The sequence below is a fragment of the Camelus ferus genome, chromosome 32 (assembly GCF_009834535.1).
Source record: "Camelus ferus isolate YT-003-E chromosome 32, BCGSAC_Cfer_1.0, whole genome shotgun sequence".
Classification (NCBI taxonomy): domain Eukaryota; kingdom Metazoa; phylum Chordata; class Mammalia; order Artiodactyla; family Camelidae; genus Camelus; species Camelus ferus.
Genome location: NC_045727.1, coordinates 13828196 through 13843424, shown reverse-complemented (window position 1 = coordinate 13843424; position 15229 = coordinate 13828196). Strand labels below are relative to the sequence as shown.

The 15229-nt window shown below is 37.9% G+C and overlaps 1 protein-coding gene across 13 annotated transcripts in view; it reads left to right on the top strand.

The window, feature by feature from the left end:
- The window catches only part of MTMR3 (myotubularin related protein 3), a 116075-nt gene that overhangs the window by 74096 nt on the left and 26750 nt on the right, over positions 1-15229 (top strand). For 8 of the 13 annotated variants that reach the window (XM_032471338.1, XM_032471344.1, XM_032471339.1 and 5 more), the window contains 4 exons: positions 281-313; positions 4493-4575; positions 6562-6728; positions 12933-13029. In XM_032471338.1, coding sequence (XP_032327229.1) covers positions 281-313; positions 4493-4575; positions 6562-6728; positions 12933-13029 — 380 coding nt within the window. The remainder of the gene's footprint in view (positions 1-280; positions 314-4492; positions 4576-6561; positions 6729-12932; positions 13030-15229) is intronic. The other 5 variants (XM_032471340.1, XM_032471349.1, XM_032471348.1 and 2 more) reach the window with 2 other exon arrangements.

Genomic DNA, 15229 nt, shown 5'->3' with positions numbered 1-15229 from the left:
ATCATATGTTCTCTTAATTTCACAGCACATTGAAATACATCATTACTTTAATCCACACACGTTTACTGTCTAGCAAGTTTCCAATTTCTAGAATAAAGAATCTCTGTAGTACAGTTCATTTGTAGCATGTAAGGTATGAATTGCTCCCATTCTATGCTTTTCCCAAACTATTTTTACATATGTACAGATACATTTCTTTGTTCATCTAATTTATAATCAAGTAAATGTTCAAATGGAGTTCATGAATATTTAAAATAATTTTTGTTGTGTAATTCAATAGACTGCCTCTCAGTCTGCTGCTTCTGAAATCCCAGTAAGTAGCATGAGAATACTAGGCTGTTGTTGCACCTGTGCTTGGAACAAACTGGTTTTGAATGTCAGATGCTCACCTTGTAAATCTGCTAAGTGTGTCCTCTCGGCATGAGTCCCTTCCCTTGTATTAGACAAAGTTTAGTGGTACCCTGTAATGAGGACAGATTGGAAGCAGGGGATAAAGCCCCACAGTTCAAACATAAGCAGAGGGAGTTGTGATCTTCAAAAAATGTAAACTGGATTTCAATCAGAAATAATTTATAAAATCAACATTAGTATTTAGAAGGACACTGAAACTTCCGTTTCCAGACTGGTCTGTTAATGCTTCTTAGGAACAAGCTGGAAGTACATTTGGAAACACCTTCCTTAGCATTTTCCCACTTTTTTTTCCCCATTGTCTAACTGTCATATATCAAAAATCTTTATTCCCCAAGCCTCAGAATAAGGTTATTATTAAAACTTAATGTACTTTGGCCTTAGCATTCATAAACTAGAGAGGCCTCTGAAACCAGTGCTGGAAGAGTATCTTGTAAATATCAAAAGTGAGCAATAAAGGGTTTGGGTCTTCAACGTATGACAGTCTTCTTTAGGCTGGTTTTTAAATCATAACATTTAGAGCCCAGGTATTCCACAATTTATTACAGATTTTAGGTTAAGACTCATTATTTGCTATATTTTTACACTTACTGCCATTTTTGCTTCAATGTAATACAAGATTAGTACTTCCCATTCAGGCTATAAAAAGGGCATTTCTTTTTAAAAGGTAGATATTATCCTACTTTTAAATTCTAGTGCTTAAAAATAATACACACGTGCATGCGTGTGCTCATGTGCGCATATCCCCTCCCCACCAATACCCAGACTGAATTACAGCAAATATAGTAGGATGTGATGACATAAAATTCTCTCTGGAATGAGAGAGTGCTGTCTCTTTAATACTTGTGCATGTCTTTAAAAATTTTAAACTGCTGCTTTTCTGCTTTTTTGGATTGATGTGCTTAAGAGTTTTGGTGTACATGATGTAACTTTTGACCTCTTGAGGAATTGATTAACAGCACTGAATGTATTTGCCTTGTTCTGAGCATGAGTTTGGTGGATTTCATTAAGAGGAAAAGCACTGTAAAGGGAGATAGAATTGCCTGGCAGGTAGAAGTTAGAGGAGAAAAGAGCAAAATTAAAATGAGTTTCTACAAAACATTGAATCGGTGGATTAGAGAGCATGTGAATGTGACTTTAGATTTCTTACTACTCTTCCATGGATAGAATTGCCTCTAAGGAATCTGGTTTAAATTCTGTTTTTCTTCTTGAAGATCCCTGGTGAAGAGGCTAGTTAATTGTGAAAGAGAAACTAAGGTAGAGCTCATACAGAAGGGAATGGCAATCATAAAGGGAGAAAGAAAGGAGTACCATATACAGTGGTAGGAGCCTGGGCTAGAGGACAGACATGGATTCTGGTCCTGACTTTGCCACTGTCTTTAGTATAGTGGCTTAACCATCCTTGGCTTTAAAATGGTCTGACTCTTAAATATGTAATTCTTTGCTTATGAGGTTGAATATTGGGTATGTCTGGTGGTAGAAATGGTAAGAAATGGTCCTCATATCATATGTGACGAAAGTTTTGGTTTGGTTGGATGTATGAAGAGGAAAAGAAGGCCAGCTCTGCCTTTTTAGAAGAGGAGGCAATCTGTGGAGGGAACACTGAAGAGTAACATTGGGGTAGAAAGAGGAACAAAAAAGGGAGATGTTCATTTGATATAAAATCGAGTATTTCTCTTCTGTGTCCCTGTTCTTGCTAGATATTAAACTTCCCTGCGTGTGACAATCTGCATGATTATTAAAATCTGCTGTTTTCCCTTACCTGTGACTTGAGTACATATGGTTATTTCTGATGACTTGCTTGTATCTGGATACCAGCAACCAATATTTTTATCCTTCTTCCTTACATTTGCAGTGTTAAAGTAATGAAAATTTGTATTTGAAAGCATTTAGGTAGCAAATGTTTTGCATGCCCTCAAGTGTTTCATGTTTGTATTTTGAAAGTCTGGACATAGGCTCCTGGGCTCTAGTCCAATAGTAGGGATGTAAAACTTACTGACTCTTTGTAGCAAAATAGCACAGACTGTCCACTCCCTCCAGCAGCTGCTAATAGTGTTAGCTGCTTTTCAGGTTTTCTAGCTATAAGGAAAGTTGATCGAAGGGGACTGAGATACAGGTGACTGCTAAGAGAGCACGTGGATTTGTGGAGCTCACTCACTCCACCCCAGGCTCTTCCTGTTCCCTGTGCCTGGGACATCCTAAGTTGTGACCATCTGAGGTTCAGAAAGCAGAGGCTGGTGGCGTATAGGAAGGTTGGAAGATTGTCCAGGAAAGTCAGGATGCAGGCAGAATTTTAGAAAACTGAAATTAGAACTATGGCCTCTTAATTGCTATTGCTAGACTGAGCCTGCCAGCTTTTTTTTTTTTTTTTTTTTTTTGGTGGGGAGAGAGAAGGGGTGTACTTAAAAAAAAAAAAAAAAACAAATACCCAAAACCAAAAACCCCCCAAGTGTTACAGGATACCCAAAGGAGCGGCCTGAGAACAAATCAGTGTCCTCTTCTGATCTCTTAATCTCCTGTTACTTCTTCACAATTATCTCTACTGATACATTGTTTTGTTTTGTTTTTTCCTTCTTAGATGTACAGGTCTTGAGAGAATTTTTAGCTGCATCAGCTCCAGTTTCTCACAGCACCTTGGGGTTAAGGACTTAAACAAAAACAGAGGGCCAAAGCTCCTTTTTTCTCAGAACACAGGCAAGAATTCTTAGTCTTTCTCTTATTCCTGGTCCAATTATAAATGTAAGGGAATTTTGTAGATTAATTAGGAAAGTACTAGTCCTGAGGTAGAAACTCCCAGCCATTACCTGAGTAATATTTTGCTTTTTTCTCTTTTTTATTCCCTACCCCAGTTTCTGTTTTTGTCTAAAATGTCCAGCATTAGGCTTTTTGATCCCCACATCCTTGTTCTGAGCGTTCTCAGCTGACTCTGGCAACTGCATGGTGGGGCAGGGGTTGCCAAGAAGCCTGTTTCTGAAACTGGCTCAACTAACACGAGGGCCACCCTAGGCAAGCATCACTCTTGTTTCTGTCTGGGCTGAAGGAGACTACTTCCTTCTTATGCAAAACACGAATTGTTGGAATGCTACTTGCAACTCCTGGAGCCACATTTTGGCTAGGCATAATTCAGTCTAAGAGTGGTCTATCCCTTTTCCAACCAGTGAGAGTATCCACTGTTACTTTACTAGACTCTCTTTGGAAGTTTTGGAAATTGCTCTTTGAAGCCAGAGGTTGAGTCAGGATGAGTTGAGGGACAGGAGAAGGATTCTCATGACAACTTGAGGATTTGTCACCCTGTTCAGATGCTTTCTCTCCTGTCTGCCTGCCTTCTCTGATCCCTCTCCACTGTTGTACTTACTCCTGTGTTCAGTAGAGTCTGCTGACTGGATGGCAGGAAGAGAACCCTTCTGGTTTACTCATGTCTCGCCACTTGGCAGGACTTGGCTTTGGAAGCAAATTAGATCTAGCTGATGAGGCTACTTTATGGCCTGCTCCCTCCTGTGGGTCTTTTCTACTGAGCAGACCAGCAACTTTGTCAGGCTCCTGCCTTGTCTTTTCTGTGGAACCTGCAGGCAGTTTAGATCTCCAGTCCTTTTTCAGGATGCTCCTTTGCTGACACGAAGCCACACTCCCACTTTGTCATTTGGGGCAAGTGAAAAGTATAGTCCCTCTGCCACCTTGATCTGCAGTTCTTTTCTGTAAAAAAGACAGAATAACCATTCTGGTTCCCTTCAGCTCCTGTGTCGTCTCAGATCACAGCCAGCAGTGTCATAAATAGTTTTTGAAAGATGAACTTGTGAGTTTGATGCCTAAGTGATGACTTATTTCCCTGTTCTTCCAGATGTGGTAGTGCCTCTTCATTTGTTGACTTCATGCTATGATGTGACTTGATGCCATTGATTTTAGAGATTGATAAAGGGAAACCTAAATCACCCTGTAAATCATTGAGTACTGTTGATTCAGATGACTATGCAGTTGTGTGCTTTGTTCTGCTATAGAGCTTTCTAATCACCCTGGTTGGACACATTGAAGAACTTCAGGGTCAATGCCTTTTTGACTAAGGGGACTTCATCTTTTTTAATTGTAGGTTCCATTACAGCTTATAGAAAGTGTTGAATGCCGAGATATATTTCAGCTTCATTTGACTTGCAAAGACTGCAAAATTATCAGGTATGTGGTGTGTTTATGCTGCTGCTTAGTGTGGAAAATATTTTTTAAAGGATGGATCCATGGTTTGTTAACAGAAGAACAGCTTTTGAGGGTTAGCTTAGTTAGGAATATTTTCTGAATAGTTAGTTCCTGAAATATTGAATCTTTAGGCGACTTTGCTATTTGAACGATATTTTAAAAATTTTTATTTGGACATAAATTTACAAAGAAGTAGAAAAAATAAAAATAGTAAATATGCTGTTAACATTTTACCCCATTTGCTTTATTACTTTCAGGGTGTGTGTGTGTGTGTGTGTGTGTGTGTGTGTTTGAGAGTGAGAGAGATTCTTTTCCTGAATGATTTGAAAGTAAGTTACATCATCATGGCTCTTCACCCTGAAATACTTTATTTAGTATGCTTTCCTAAGAATAGGGATATTTTCATACATACCCACAGTATCATTATCAACTTCACAGTTTTACACTTACAGTATCTTTGTTCAATCTACTATCCATGTCCCAGTTTTGTCTGTTGACCTAATAATGCCTTTTATGACATTTCCCCTACTCCTGTCTCATTTAGAACAAGATCTAGTCAAGGCAGATACTACGTTTAGTTGTCATGATTCTGTAGCCTCCTTTAATCTGGAATATTTCCCACCACCTTTCTTTGTCTTTCATGACATTCACATTTTGAAGAAAAAAACCTCATAATAGAATGTTTCTTTTTGTCTGTCCAGTGTTTCTTCATGGTTAAATTGAGATTGTGCATTCTAAGCTGAAATACTGTATCTATGAGGTTGTGTCCTTTTCAGGATGCTGTATTACAGCTGAAGGCAAACAGTGTCCATCTGTCTCTTATTGATGATAACTTTGATCACTCTTGTCAAGAGTATAAAGTGAGTTTAACACTCACTTTCTGTGTAATTTGTACATTTTTTCCCTTGCAACTTATAAACAGTCTGGGAGTCACTTTAAGACACTACAAATGTCCTGCTTCTCATCAAATTTCTCCAGGGTTGGCTTTATCTGACCTAATCTTTGCTATACTGGTTTTGCAAAGTAATGCCTAAAATGCGTTTAAAATTGAGTAGCTCTACTAGTTTTTAGTTCTCCAAGTTTTTACTTTATTTCTTTGCCCTATTCTGGAGTGCCAGTGAACATTGTGTGTTAGCATATTGATGAGCCACACTGATTGGGATGAGGGGAAAGGTTTAAGTGACATCCTTGGTTTTAAGGTAAATATTTAAGTTCCTTTCTAGCTATTGAGATTTGGCTTGCTTTTTATAGCTGCTGCTTATAAGTTACAGTTTATAAAGCTTGCTTGTTAAGTACTCAGTTTTAAACCCTGCATTTGAAAAGATAAACTATTTTTTTACACTATTTTAATCTCCTAGTTATCTCCTAGTTATATATACTGAAAATTGTAATTGATAATAGAATTGTTTTGTTCTCTACATGGTCATTGCTGAAAGTTTCAGTGTAGCGTATCTTACTTTCAATCTAAAGTTACTAGTTTATTCTAATTGCTAAATAGATAAATTTTGATATTATTCCCCAATTGACCAAAAGTAGTACTGTGAACTATTTGTGAACTTGGCATAATATGTCATAACAAAACAAAAAGAACTTCTCTAACCATATTTCTGGAGGACAACCATAAAGCTTTGGTGGAAGAAGTATAATAAAATTCCATTCCTGGAAGAGAATGACTGCCATGTTACTTTAATAATTGTTACTAACCAATCTCAAGAGATTTTATTTGTCAAAAAAACCCCAGTTTTCTACATGTTTAGCTCTCTTCTTTTTGACATTTTGCACCACTGGCTAAAATTTGTTGGACCTGTTTTTATTATAAATGATAAACATGGGAATGGACATCTCTAATGCTTTCTTGACTGTAGTTGTCACTTCGCTGTGAGTAGGCACTCTTGAAATGGTGGCTTCCCTTAGTTTTCATTGTCAACTGCCTTCTGATTACATTTGTACTTGTTTGGCTTTACAAAGGTGTCAGTTCTCAACCTTTGAGCAATGTCAAGAGTGGCTTAAGAGACTGAACAATGCAATCCGACCACCTGCTAAAATAGAAGATCTCTTCTCATTTGCATACCATGCTTGGTGCATGGAAGTCTACGCCAGTGAAAAAGAGCAACATGGAGACCTGTGCAGACCAGGTAGGCCTTTCTAAATGTGCAGATGGTGACTTTATCAAATTGCTACTTGAGATACCTTAACATGAAATGAGTAAGCATTCATGTGTTTCATCAGAGTACTTTTTATGAAGCACCTAGCATATGTCCATCATTCTTCTGAGCTCAGTAGATGTTTCCTGCCTTTCAGTGGCATCGCAATTGATTGGGCCTAAAACAACTGTAGAACTGTTTGATGTGTGTTATGGAAACCTACTGGAAGTGAACCATGAGTGTTGTCTGTCTGCAGAGACTTCACGTTGTTAGTGGCTTTTGAGTAGGCCTTGAAGGTTGGATAAGAGTTCATTGATTATAGAATGGGGAAAAGTACAGAACACTTAGAGCAAGTAGCATGAACAAAGGTACAGAGAGGTGTGAGGTGAGGCCACAGAATAATGGATTACAAAATGGCTTTTTGCTATCTTTGAATTTACAAGTTGTAGATTATCTATTGTCACCTCTTTTATCTCATAGATGATGTGAAACAGAGGCCCAGAGAGGGCAGTGGCTTTATTCAGGACAAATACAGAAGTTGAGCTTGTACTGGAACCCATGCTTCCTGACTCCTCGTGAAGTCTTTGTCTCACTCATTGTCTTTCTCCTTCAGAAATAGCTCTGACCACGTTCATGTTGCTATTCTGTATATAGTTTTCTATACATTTTATGCAGCCATAAATAGAACTTTGGTCCAACACTAAATCTTTCATGTGTCCAGCTTAGAAAAAACTTCTTGAATTCTTAAGCAGGGATAAGTTGTGAGCTTCCTCCTAATAAAGTCTACTGTTGGGGCTTTTAAACCTCTATTTCAACCTTAAATCTTAACAATTCTTCCTTGGGTCATTTTAAACATTGAAGGCTAATCTAGCTATGCTTGTAATACTTTTGTTTCCTGGCTCATTCACTGGTTGAAGATTTTGGTTCATATATTTAATTAAAATATAGCAAGCATAGACATCTTATTTTTAAAGATGTTTTGGAATGTACATTTGTTTGACCCTCATGACCTTGTCATACAAACAGGATAGGCTGGTGTCTGTTTTGGGAGCCAAAGAAATGGAGACTCAGAGGTAAAGCCTGTTGCCAAGTCCCAGTGCTAGGAAGTGACAGAGCTAGGACTTGAATCCAGTTCTCAGCTATTGGGAACTGACTGTATGGGGTCCTATGGATACAGAGATGAAAAACAGAGGCACCTGCCCTTGTGGAACCTCAAGGAAAGCCTCAAAAATCCAAGCTTTCCACAAGCCTGCTCAGTCAGAGGAACCAAGAGTCATCCACACCAGCCTTGGAAGATTATGAGATTATGCCTAAACTGTCTCACTTCACTCCCTAATCCATTGCATCTCTTTTTCCTTCTTTATATGAGATGACATTGTGTTTTTTGTTTTATGTTTCAAGTTTTTTAAAAAGAAACGTTTACATACAATGAAATGCACAAATCTTACATGTATATTTGCTGAATTTTAACCATTATTACATCTTATTTATTAGATTTTTTTTTGTCTCTACCATCTCCTAGGATAATGAAGTTAATGAGTGTATCTTGCTGCATTGTTATGTAAGAACTTTGATTTGTTTAAGGCTCTTAACTCCCAGAGGCATTCCCTAGTCTTGGGTTGCCAGTGTTTAGTTAACAAGGCTTAGTTTCTCCTAACCTGTTTCTTTCAGAACCACAGCCTGAAAATTCCTCATCTTTTTAGATGATTCCTTATTCCCTTGATAATTTTAGTTGTGTCTTCGGGATTTGAGCCCTCTTAGGATATTCCTAAGATGTGCCAGGTTAGAACTTCACTCATCTATCAGTGATAAATGGCTTTGTCCTTAGCTGGGATGACTTTGGTCCTCAGACCTTTCTCTTGAAGATCTGATATTCTTTGGCCACTAGAACATACAGATGTTCACAGTTTCCTCTCTCTTTTTATGGGTTTGTCATTGATGGAGGCATTTGGGGGTAAAGTACTGATTTAGGAACTAGAAATCCTGAAATCAAACCCTTACCATTTAATTCAAAAATAATGTTGGGCAAGTCATTTATAGTCTGTACTTTAGTTTCCTTTGTTCTTCAAAGTGGGACATTTTTGTTCTTCCTGCCCATGCTGATCTGGGTATCCTGAAGATCAAATCTGTTAATGCTGGGGAGTTCAATTCAGTAAATGTGCCATGCTTGTGAAAACATTTTGGAAATTATGAATAAACAAGAGGATGCCATTGTAACTGATTGGAACTTATCTATTAGTAAAGGTTGTATTTTGTTTCTTTTCAACATGTACTTTCACACTGAGGTTAACCTGTTGCAGTTAACATGCAGTCAGTCTTACTGTACTTCAGTGACCTAATTTGAGTACGTATATTTAGATATAGGTATGGCTTTTTCCTTTTATATATTTTCACTGTGGAGTACAGGGGGAAACTTGCTCTTAAAAAATACTGTGGTGGCATTTTTAAAGCCAGTCAGCCTGGTGATTCTGCCTCCACCAGTATTGCTGAGTGTTGATGGTGGCTGCAGCATTACTCATCAGTTACGATCAGGCCAGACAACTACATTCTTACAAGTCAGCTTTAGGTTGAGACAGTACTCGAGGTATTTCAAAGTCATGCCATTTTATAATCTGCCCCAACACATGAGATCACAAGCATAGGCTCTGAAGGGTGGAAGTTAGTTTAGTCTATCAGAAGTTAATAAAACCTTTTATAGATTCTTCTCTGCCTAGCCTGTTAAGAATACAGTGTGTCAGAGAGGAGGGAAGTGGGAAAAGTACATCATTACTTTGTATTCGTATAAATTTTAGTTTTTGACTATTGAACTTGTCATAGTTAAGCCAGCCATATGGTGGCCACAGCTCCGGGTCTTAATCTGCTTTGGAAGAAGTCTCCACGTTGTTACTGAAGTTCACCTGTGAAGCTCACAAAAACCTTTGCAAAACTCTTGACCCTGCTTTTAGCCCCATTTCAAACTCTAAAAAAAAGATGGACTAAAGCTTAAAGCTTCTTTCCCATATGCTCAGTGTCCTCATTTTAGCTGCCTTCTTTGTGATCATTTTGTACTTGAGCATTAATCTGGAGTCCTGATGGAAGACTAGACAATTCAGTTGCTAGTTTAGTAGCATCAGACCAATCTCTCTGACCTCTCTTCTGTGAAATGCCCATTAAGCACATCTTGTTTAACCATAAGCAGCGTATGACTATGGGTCTTCTCCTGTTATGCAGTTGCCTATTTAGTATGAAGTAAAAGCCCTTGCCAGCAGTCTTTTCTGAGTTTGAATGCAGTCCACTAGGTGTACATCTAGATGACTGTACTGGGACCTTTGTTCATAGAAAAGAATGATTCTTCTTTCCATATTTGAAAATCTGACCCTGGTACTATTCTCCCTCACATCCTGGGCAAGGGCATGGCTCTTCTATCCCATGCCTTTAAGCTGTGTATAGTTGTAGGCTTGAATACTCAAAATCACCCAGGGAGCTAGATTTTTTTGGGGGGTGGAGTAGGGGTTAGACTGCTGGTTGACACTGGTTATAATAGAGGGACTTACTGCTTTGAAAAAGTTATTCCCATTAAAATAAGAATTGCTGGACTGCTTGTTGTACAAGAAATACAAAATATTAACAAGGAACAGATCTTCACTTAAGGATGGAACAGGCACATAGGAAGGGTTGAAATGGAAATACAAAGCCAAACAAAAAACTTATGGCCCTAATATTTAAATTGAGATATTATAGCTAATGTTGAGTGAATGGAGACATGAGAATTCTGAGAGGTCAGTTCTTAAGGGAAATCCAGCGATTTATGTGCTTGGCATTCGCTTTTCTGGCAGAATAAACCCAAGTGAACTTCTAGAGCAACTTGGCAAAAGCCAGTTGAATTATTCATGTGTGTAAGATCTAATTTTTTTTCAAGCAGTGGTTTTCAAACGGTAGGTTGTGATCTACTAGTGGGTCATGAAATCAAAGTTTTAAGAAATGCAGTATGACATGAAACATTTAGGATAGAAAATACCAATGTATTACACATAGTAAGGGTGGGTGTTTTGTGAAACTTAAAAAAAAATAAACATGTTGTATTGAGTTGTGATAAAAAACATGCTTATTGTGGGTTGTAATGGTCAGCTTCAAAGTTTATGAAGTCACTGTTTAGGGGATACAGAGATAATTAAAACTCACTCCTTGTTCTCAAGGAACTTGAAATAACAGATTTTCTATGCTCACTACTCAGTGTATATTTCTGTGTGTGTAGCTCAGAATTACAAGGTGGGGATAGTGGTTCTAAGCCCTTTTTTGGGCAGTGGTTCTTGTAGTAAACTACCAGTAGAGGAGGAGGGTGGTTGCGGTGATGGCAGCGGAGGAGGTGGTGGTGGTTCTTTGGCCAGTGATTATTTTAAAATTTTAGGATCCTATTTAGGGTATTTGTGTGTTTAAGATAGAGGTACTACTGTAAATGACCATTAATTAAAATACCTTCTGCAAAGACTTGGAGCTGTATCCCAGGGTGGGAAAAATCTCATTAATCAGTGAACTTGGAAGTTGTCATAGTTTTACAGCTTTAATATTGGGATTATAATTGAAAGATCCTCTGTCTAGTATTCTGATGGTCACTATTCCTTGCAATTTGTAAGCAGATGGCACTCCAATTCAGATAGTTTTTCCTATTTGGAAGCCTGTATTGCTTTTAAAACTTTTCCAAAATGGGATAGATTCAGCTGATAAGTTCTTCCTATATCTCTGAACCTCTTTTTATCGCTCTCCTTCAGGAAATGTGTAATACCTAGTTTTAAACTCTAGAAAGCAGTTTAAATGGGAAGTAGTTTTATAGAACTGCCCTTAATTCAAGTAATTGCTGTTTCCTTTTCTGAAGCTCCTCTTTCAACGAGAGCAAAGCTTTATGCTTTGATCAACAGCAGTCTGTTTTGTGCTTTTATTTGTTATTGTAATTTCTCCCAGCCCCCACCACCATTTATTTTACAACCTATAACACTGTATGTTAGAGGTACTGCTTAATGGTTTTTTTTTTTGCTGTGTGTATATGTGTGTGTGTTTAATTACTGCCCTAGGACTCTGTTTTCAGGGAAGGAAGTTATTTCAGATTTAATGCCTTTAATGTTAGGTTCATTTCTGTCTTTGTTGCTATCTTAGGAAGAAATCAAAATCATTAGGGCAGATGTAGGCAGGTTATGCTTGTTTGGATGGATGTTCTTACAAATGCTCAGCACTTAATAGTGTGGTGTTTCTTGAGATTCCTGGGTATTGGCAGTTACAGTCCCATGATTTTTTTTAAATTGACTTATAGTCAGTTTACAATGTTGTGTCAATTTCTGGTGTACAGCACAATTTTACAGTCATACACAAATATACATATATTCATTTTCATATTTTTACCATAAGCTACTACAAGACCTTGAACATATTTCCCTGTGCTACACAGTATAAACTTGTTTATCTATTTTATATATACCTGTCAGTATCTACAAATCTCGAACTTCCCAGTCTGTCCGTTCCCACCCTCCTCCCCCCTGGCAACCACAAGTTTTAATTGCAGTTCTGTAATCTGTAAGACTCTGAAAATCAAAAGAATTTTCTTATTTTTTTTTTGGTGACTTCACCTGATCTGAGCTGACATGAAGCTGTTTGTTGCCTTACTTATCCCATTTAGTGTGAATTATCCATGGATTTCACTATAGAAATGTTAACTTTTGGTTAATGCTGTTGAGAGCATTAACCTATTATTATAATATATGCACCAGGAAATTCAAGTTCCAAAATCTCACCCAAAGGGTTTCTGATGAGTTGTAGATCTGTATTACTATTCACCATTACTGTTTTATTTCTTACATATGCCACCATTCTGAGTGTGGAAATAGGAAAGTCTCCTGTATAGTGACACGAATATGGGTTTCGGAATCAGACCCACCATAATAACCTCCTCAGTCTCAGTTTTGTCCTCTGTAAAATGAGCTCAGGGATCCTACCCTCAGAGTTGATAGTAGTGATTAGATGAGGTAATGTAATTCTTGATCAAAATTAATTTTCTCATTTCTTTTTATAGTCTTATCCTGGAAGGGAATTTTAAAACTAAATGTTATTTATACAATACCTGCCCTTTTAAAAAAATAACTGAGCAGGGTAGCTCTGCTTTTATTCCACCTGTTTTGCAAAATCATATTTATTTCTTCCTTTCTGCTACCTGTCTTTGGTCTCTAGGGGAGCACGTAACGTCAAGGTTTAAAAATGAAGTGGAGCGGATGGGTTTTGATATGAACAATGCCTGGAGGATTTCCAACATCAATGAGAAGTACAAGTGAGTTGTATTGGGTCCCTGTGGTCTATGTTTCATGGCCACTGCCTTTGCAGAAACCCCAATTCTCATGCGGCAGAACACTTGAACTTACTTTTTCTTTCAAATGGGGTTTTATTAAATCTAAATGCATGATCTTCAGAACTTTCTGAGCCTTCTATTCCCATTGCTATTACTGGAGTGGAAAGAGATCCTTACTTAATGGGATCCAGGAACCTTCCTTTCTATCCCCTCCAGGCCTCCATTCTTCTTGGCATGGGCTTGTCCAGATAATACTGTGCTTAGCTGCAAGCAGGCAGTTTCTATTCTCATCATCGTTCGACATCATATTAGAGATGGGATCAGTAATAAAACACTTATGAGCTGGTTTTTACTCTAATTTTACTCTAGAGTCCATGAAATAAGCATACGTATTACTATTCTTTGATTTGTTGATTGAAAATGAACTTCACAGCTGTGATCATTGAACCATTAAATATGTAACCATTATTAAAAATATTTCCCTGCTACCTGTTCTCTTAAAAGGTTTAAGAACTTTGGTGAGGGCAGCTAAGTACTGTGATTTTGGTGATCCAGGTTTCTATAAAACAAAATTGTCCAGAATTTTTAAGTTAATACATCCTTCTCTTATGTTTCCCTGCGGCAATTGGAGGCATTAATCACTCTGTTGTCCTTTTGAGCTGCCTCAAATTATAACTGTTTTCCTGGGCTATTTGTGGGTAGGCATCAGAGCTTTTCATTTTTCATTGGTAGAACTACAGCTGATTACTACACACAGCTCTTAATATGGACCTTGGCCAAGGAGTTAAGAACCCGAAGTGGTGTGAAGAATCAGGAGTCACAGACCTGTCATACCTTTGCCTGTTCTCAGTGACAAGTCAAAGCAAAGAATGGAAGGTGAAGAGTGGAGGGGACGCCTCAGGGAGTCTGAGGCTGCCACAGGCTTTGTTCACGTGTAACCCACATTTCCTATGCTGGAAACTGCTTATCTACAAATGAGCAGCTATTACTTACTGAAGAGCTGGCTACTAGGTAGTGTAGTGTTTATAGGACAGTGAATAAATATAGTGATCAGAATATTGGGTGAAATTTTGAAAAACTGAATTAAGTAAACTTGTTGGGGGGGAAGTTTAGAGTTAAAAAAAAAAGATTGGAGTTCAAAAGCTATTGTTTTCAAAATCCCTATTTAATAGGGATTTTAAAAGTTAACTTCTTTGAATGTACTATTTCCACTTCAAAAACCAGTCTTCAGGACATTGAAAAGTTCTTTCTACTACAAAGGAAGAACAGGAACTAAATTTACTCTTAGGTTTAAAACAAGGTAAAAGGAACAAGACTCATAGTGTTAACTTATGATCACTGTGTACCAGGTTATTTTTAGGAGTTTGTGGACAGATATTAGGAAGTTTATAGAGCTACTCTTGGTCATGACTATTCTCCTGGTTTGGTGGCTTTTAAATCCCTGGTACTTAATTTTTTGGAAATTGAGAACAAGAGAGATACTCAGTGCAGAATGATTAAAACCCCCAATTCCTAAGCCACTTTGTTTTTTTATGCCTCTTCCCCTAATGTGTAAAATACACTAGGGCAGGATGATAGGGGTGATGGTCATGGAGGAGAATGGGGAGGAAAAGGAGGAGTTGTTTGTGTATTTTAGGATTTGGATTAAAGGCCTTAATTGCTTTGACTACTGAGAAGGAATATTGGGTTACCCAGAGAGACACTGTCTTGTAAGTAAAAAAACTATCAGATATACTGCTTCTTGGGCACCAGCTTGACTGGTATGCACTTACTAGTATTTTCCCCAATGAAAACAGCTTTTTTTCCCCTCAGTGTAGTTTGTTCTGAAGTATGTTTTATAGAAATTATGATTAACAATATTACTAACTTGGCTTAATGAAGCTGTGATAATGTGTGCAGGTGGGGCTGACCTGTAGTGCTGGTTCTACCTACCCATGGCTGCACCTGTTACCTATAATTAGGACATCCTGTTTGATTATGTTAGTCTGAGGTCTCTGGAACCTTGAAATTGTGGGCTCTTGTCCTTCACACATTTCCCTGAAAAGACGAAGGTCTGGTAGAGGGAACACAGACTTTTCATCTCTGCAGTTGGACTGGGTACTTGTGCAGTTAGAGATGACCCATATATTGGATACAACAGTTAACAATGGAGTGACTGCCTCTTAACCCCCCTTTTTCATTG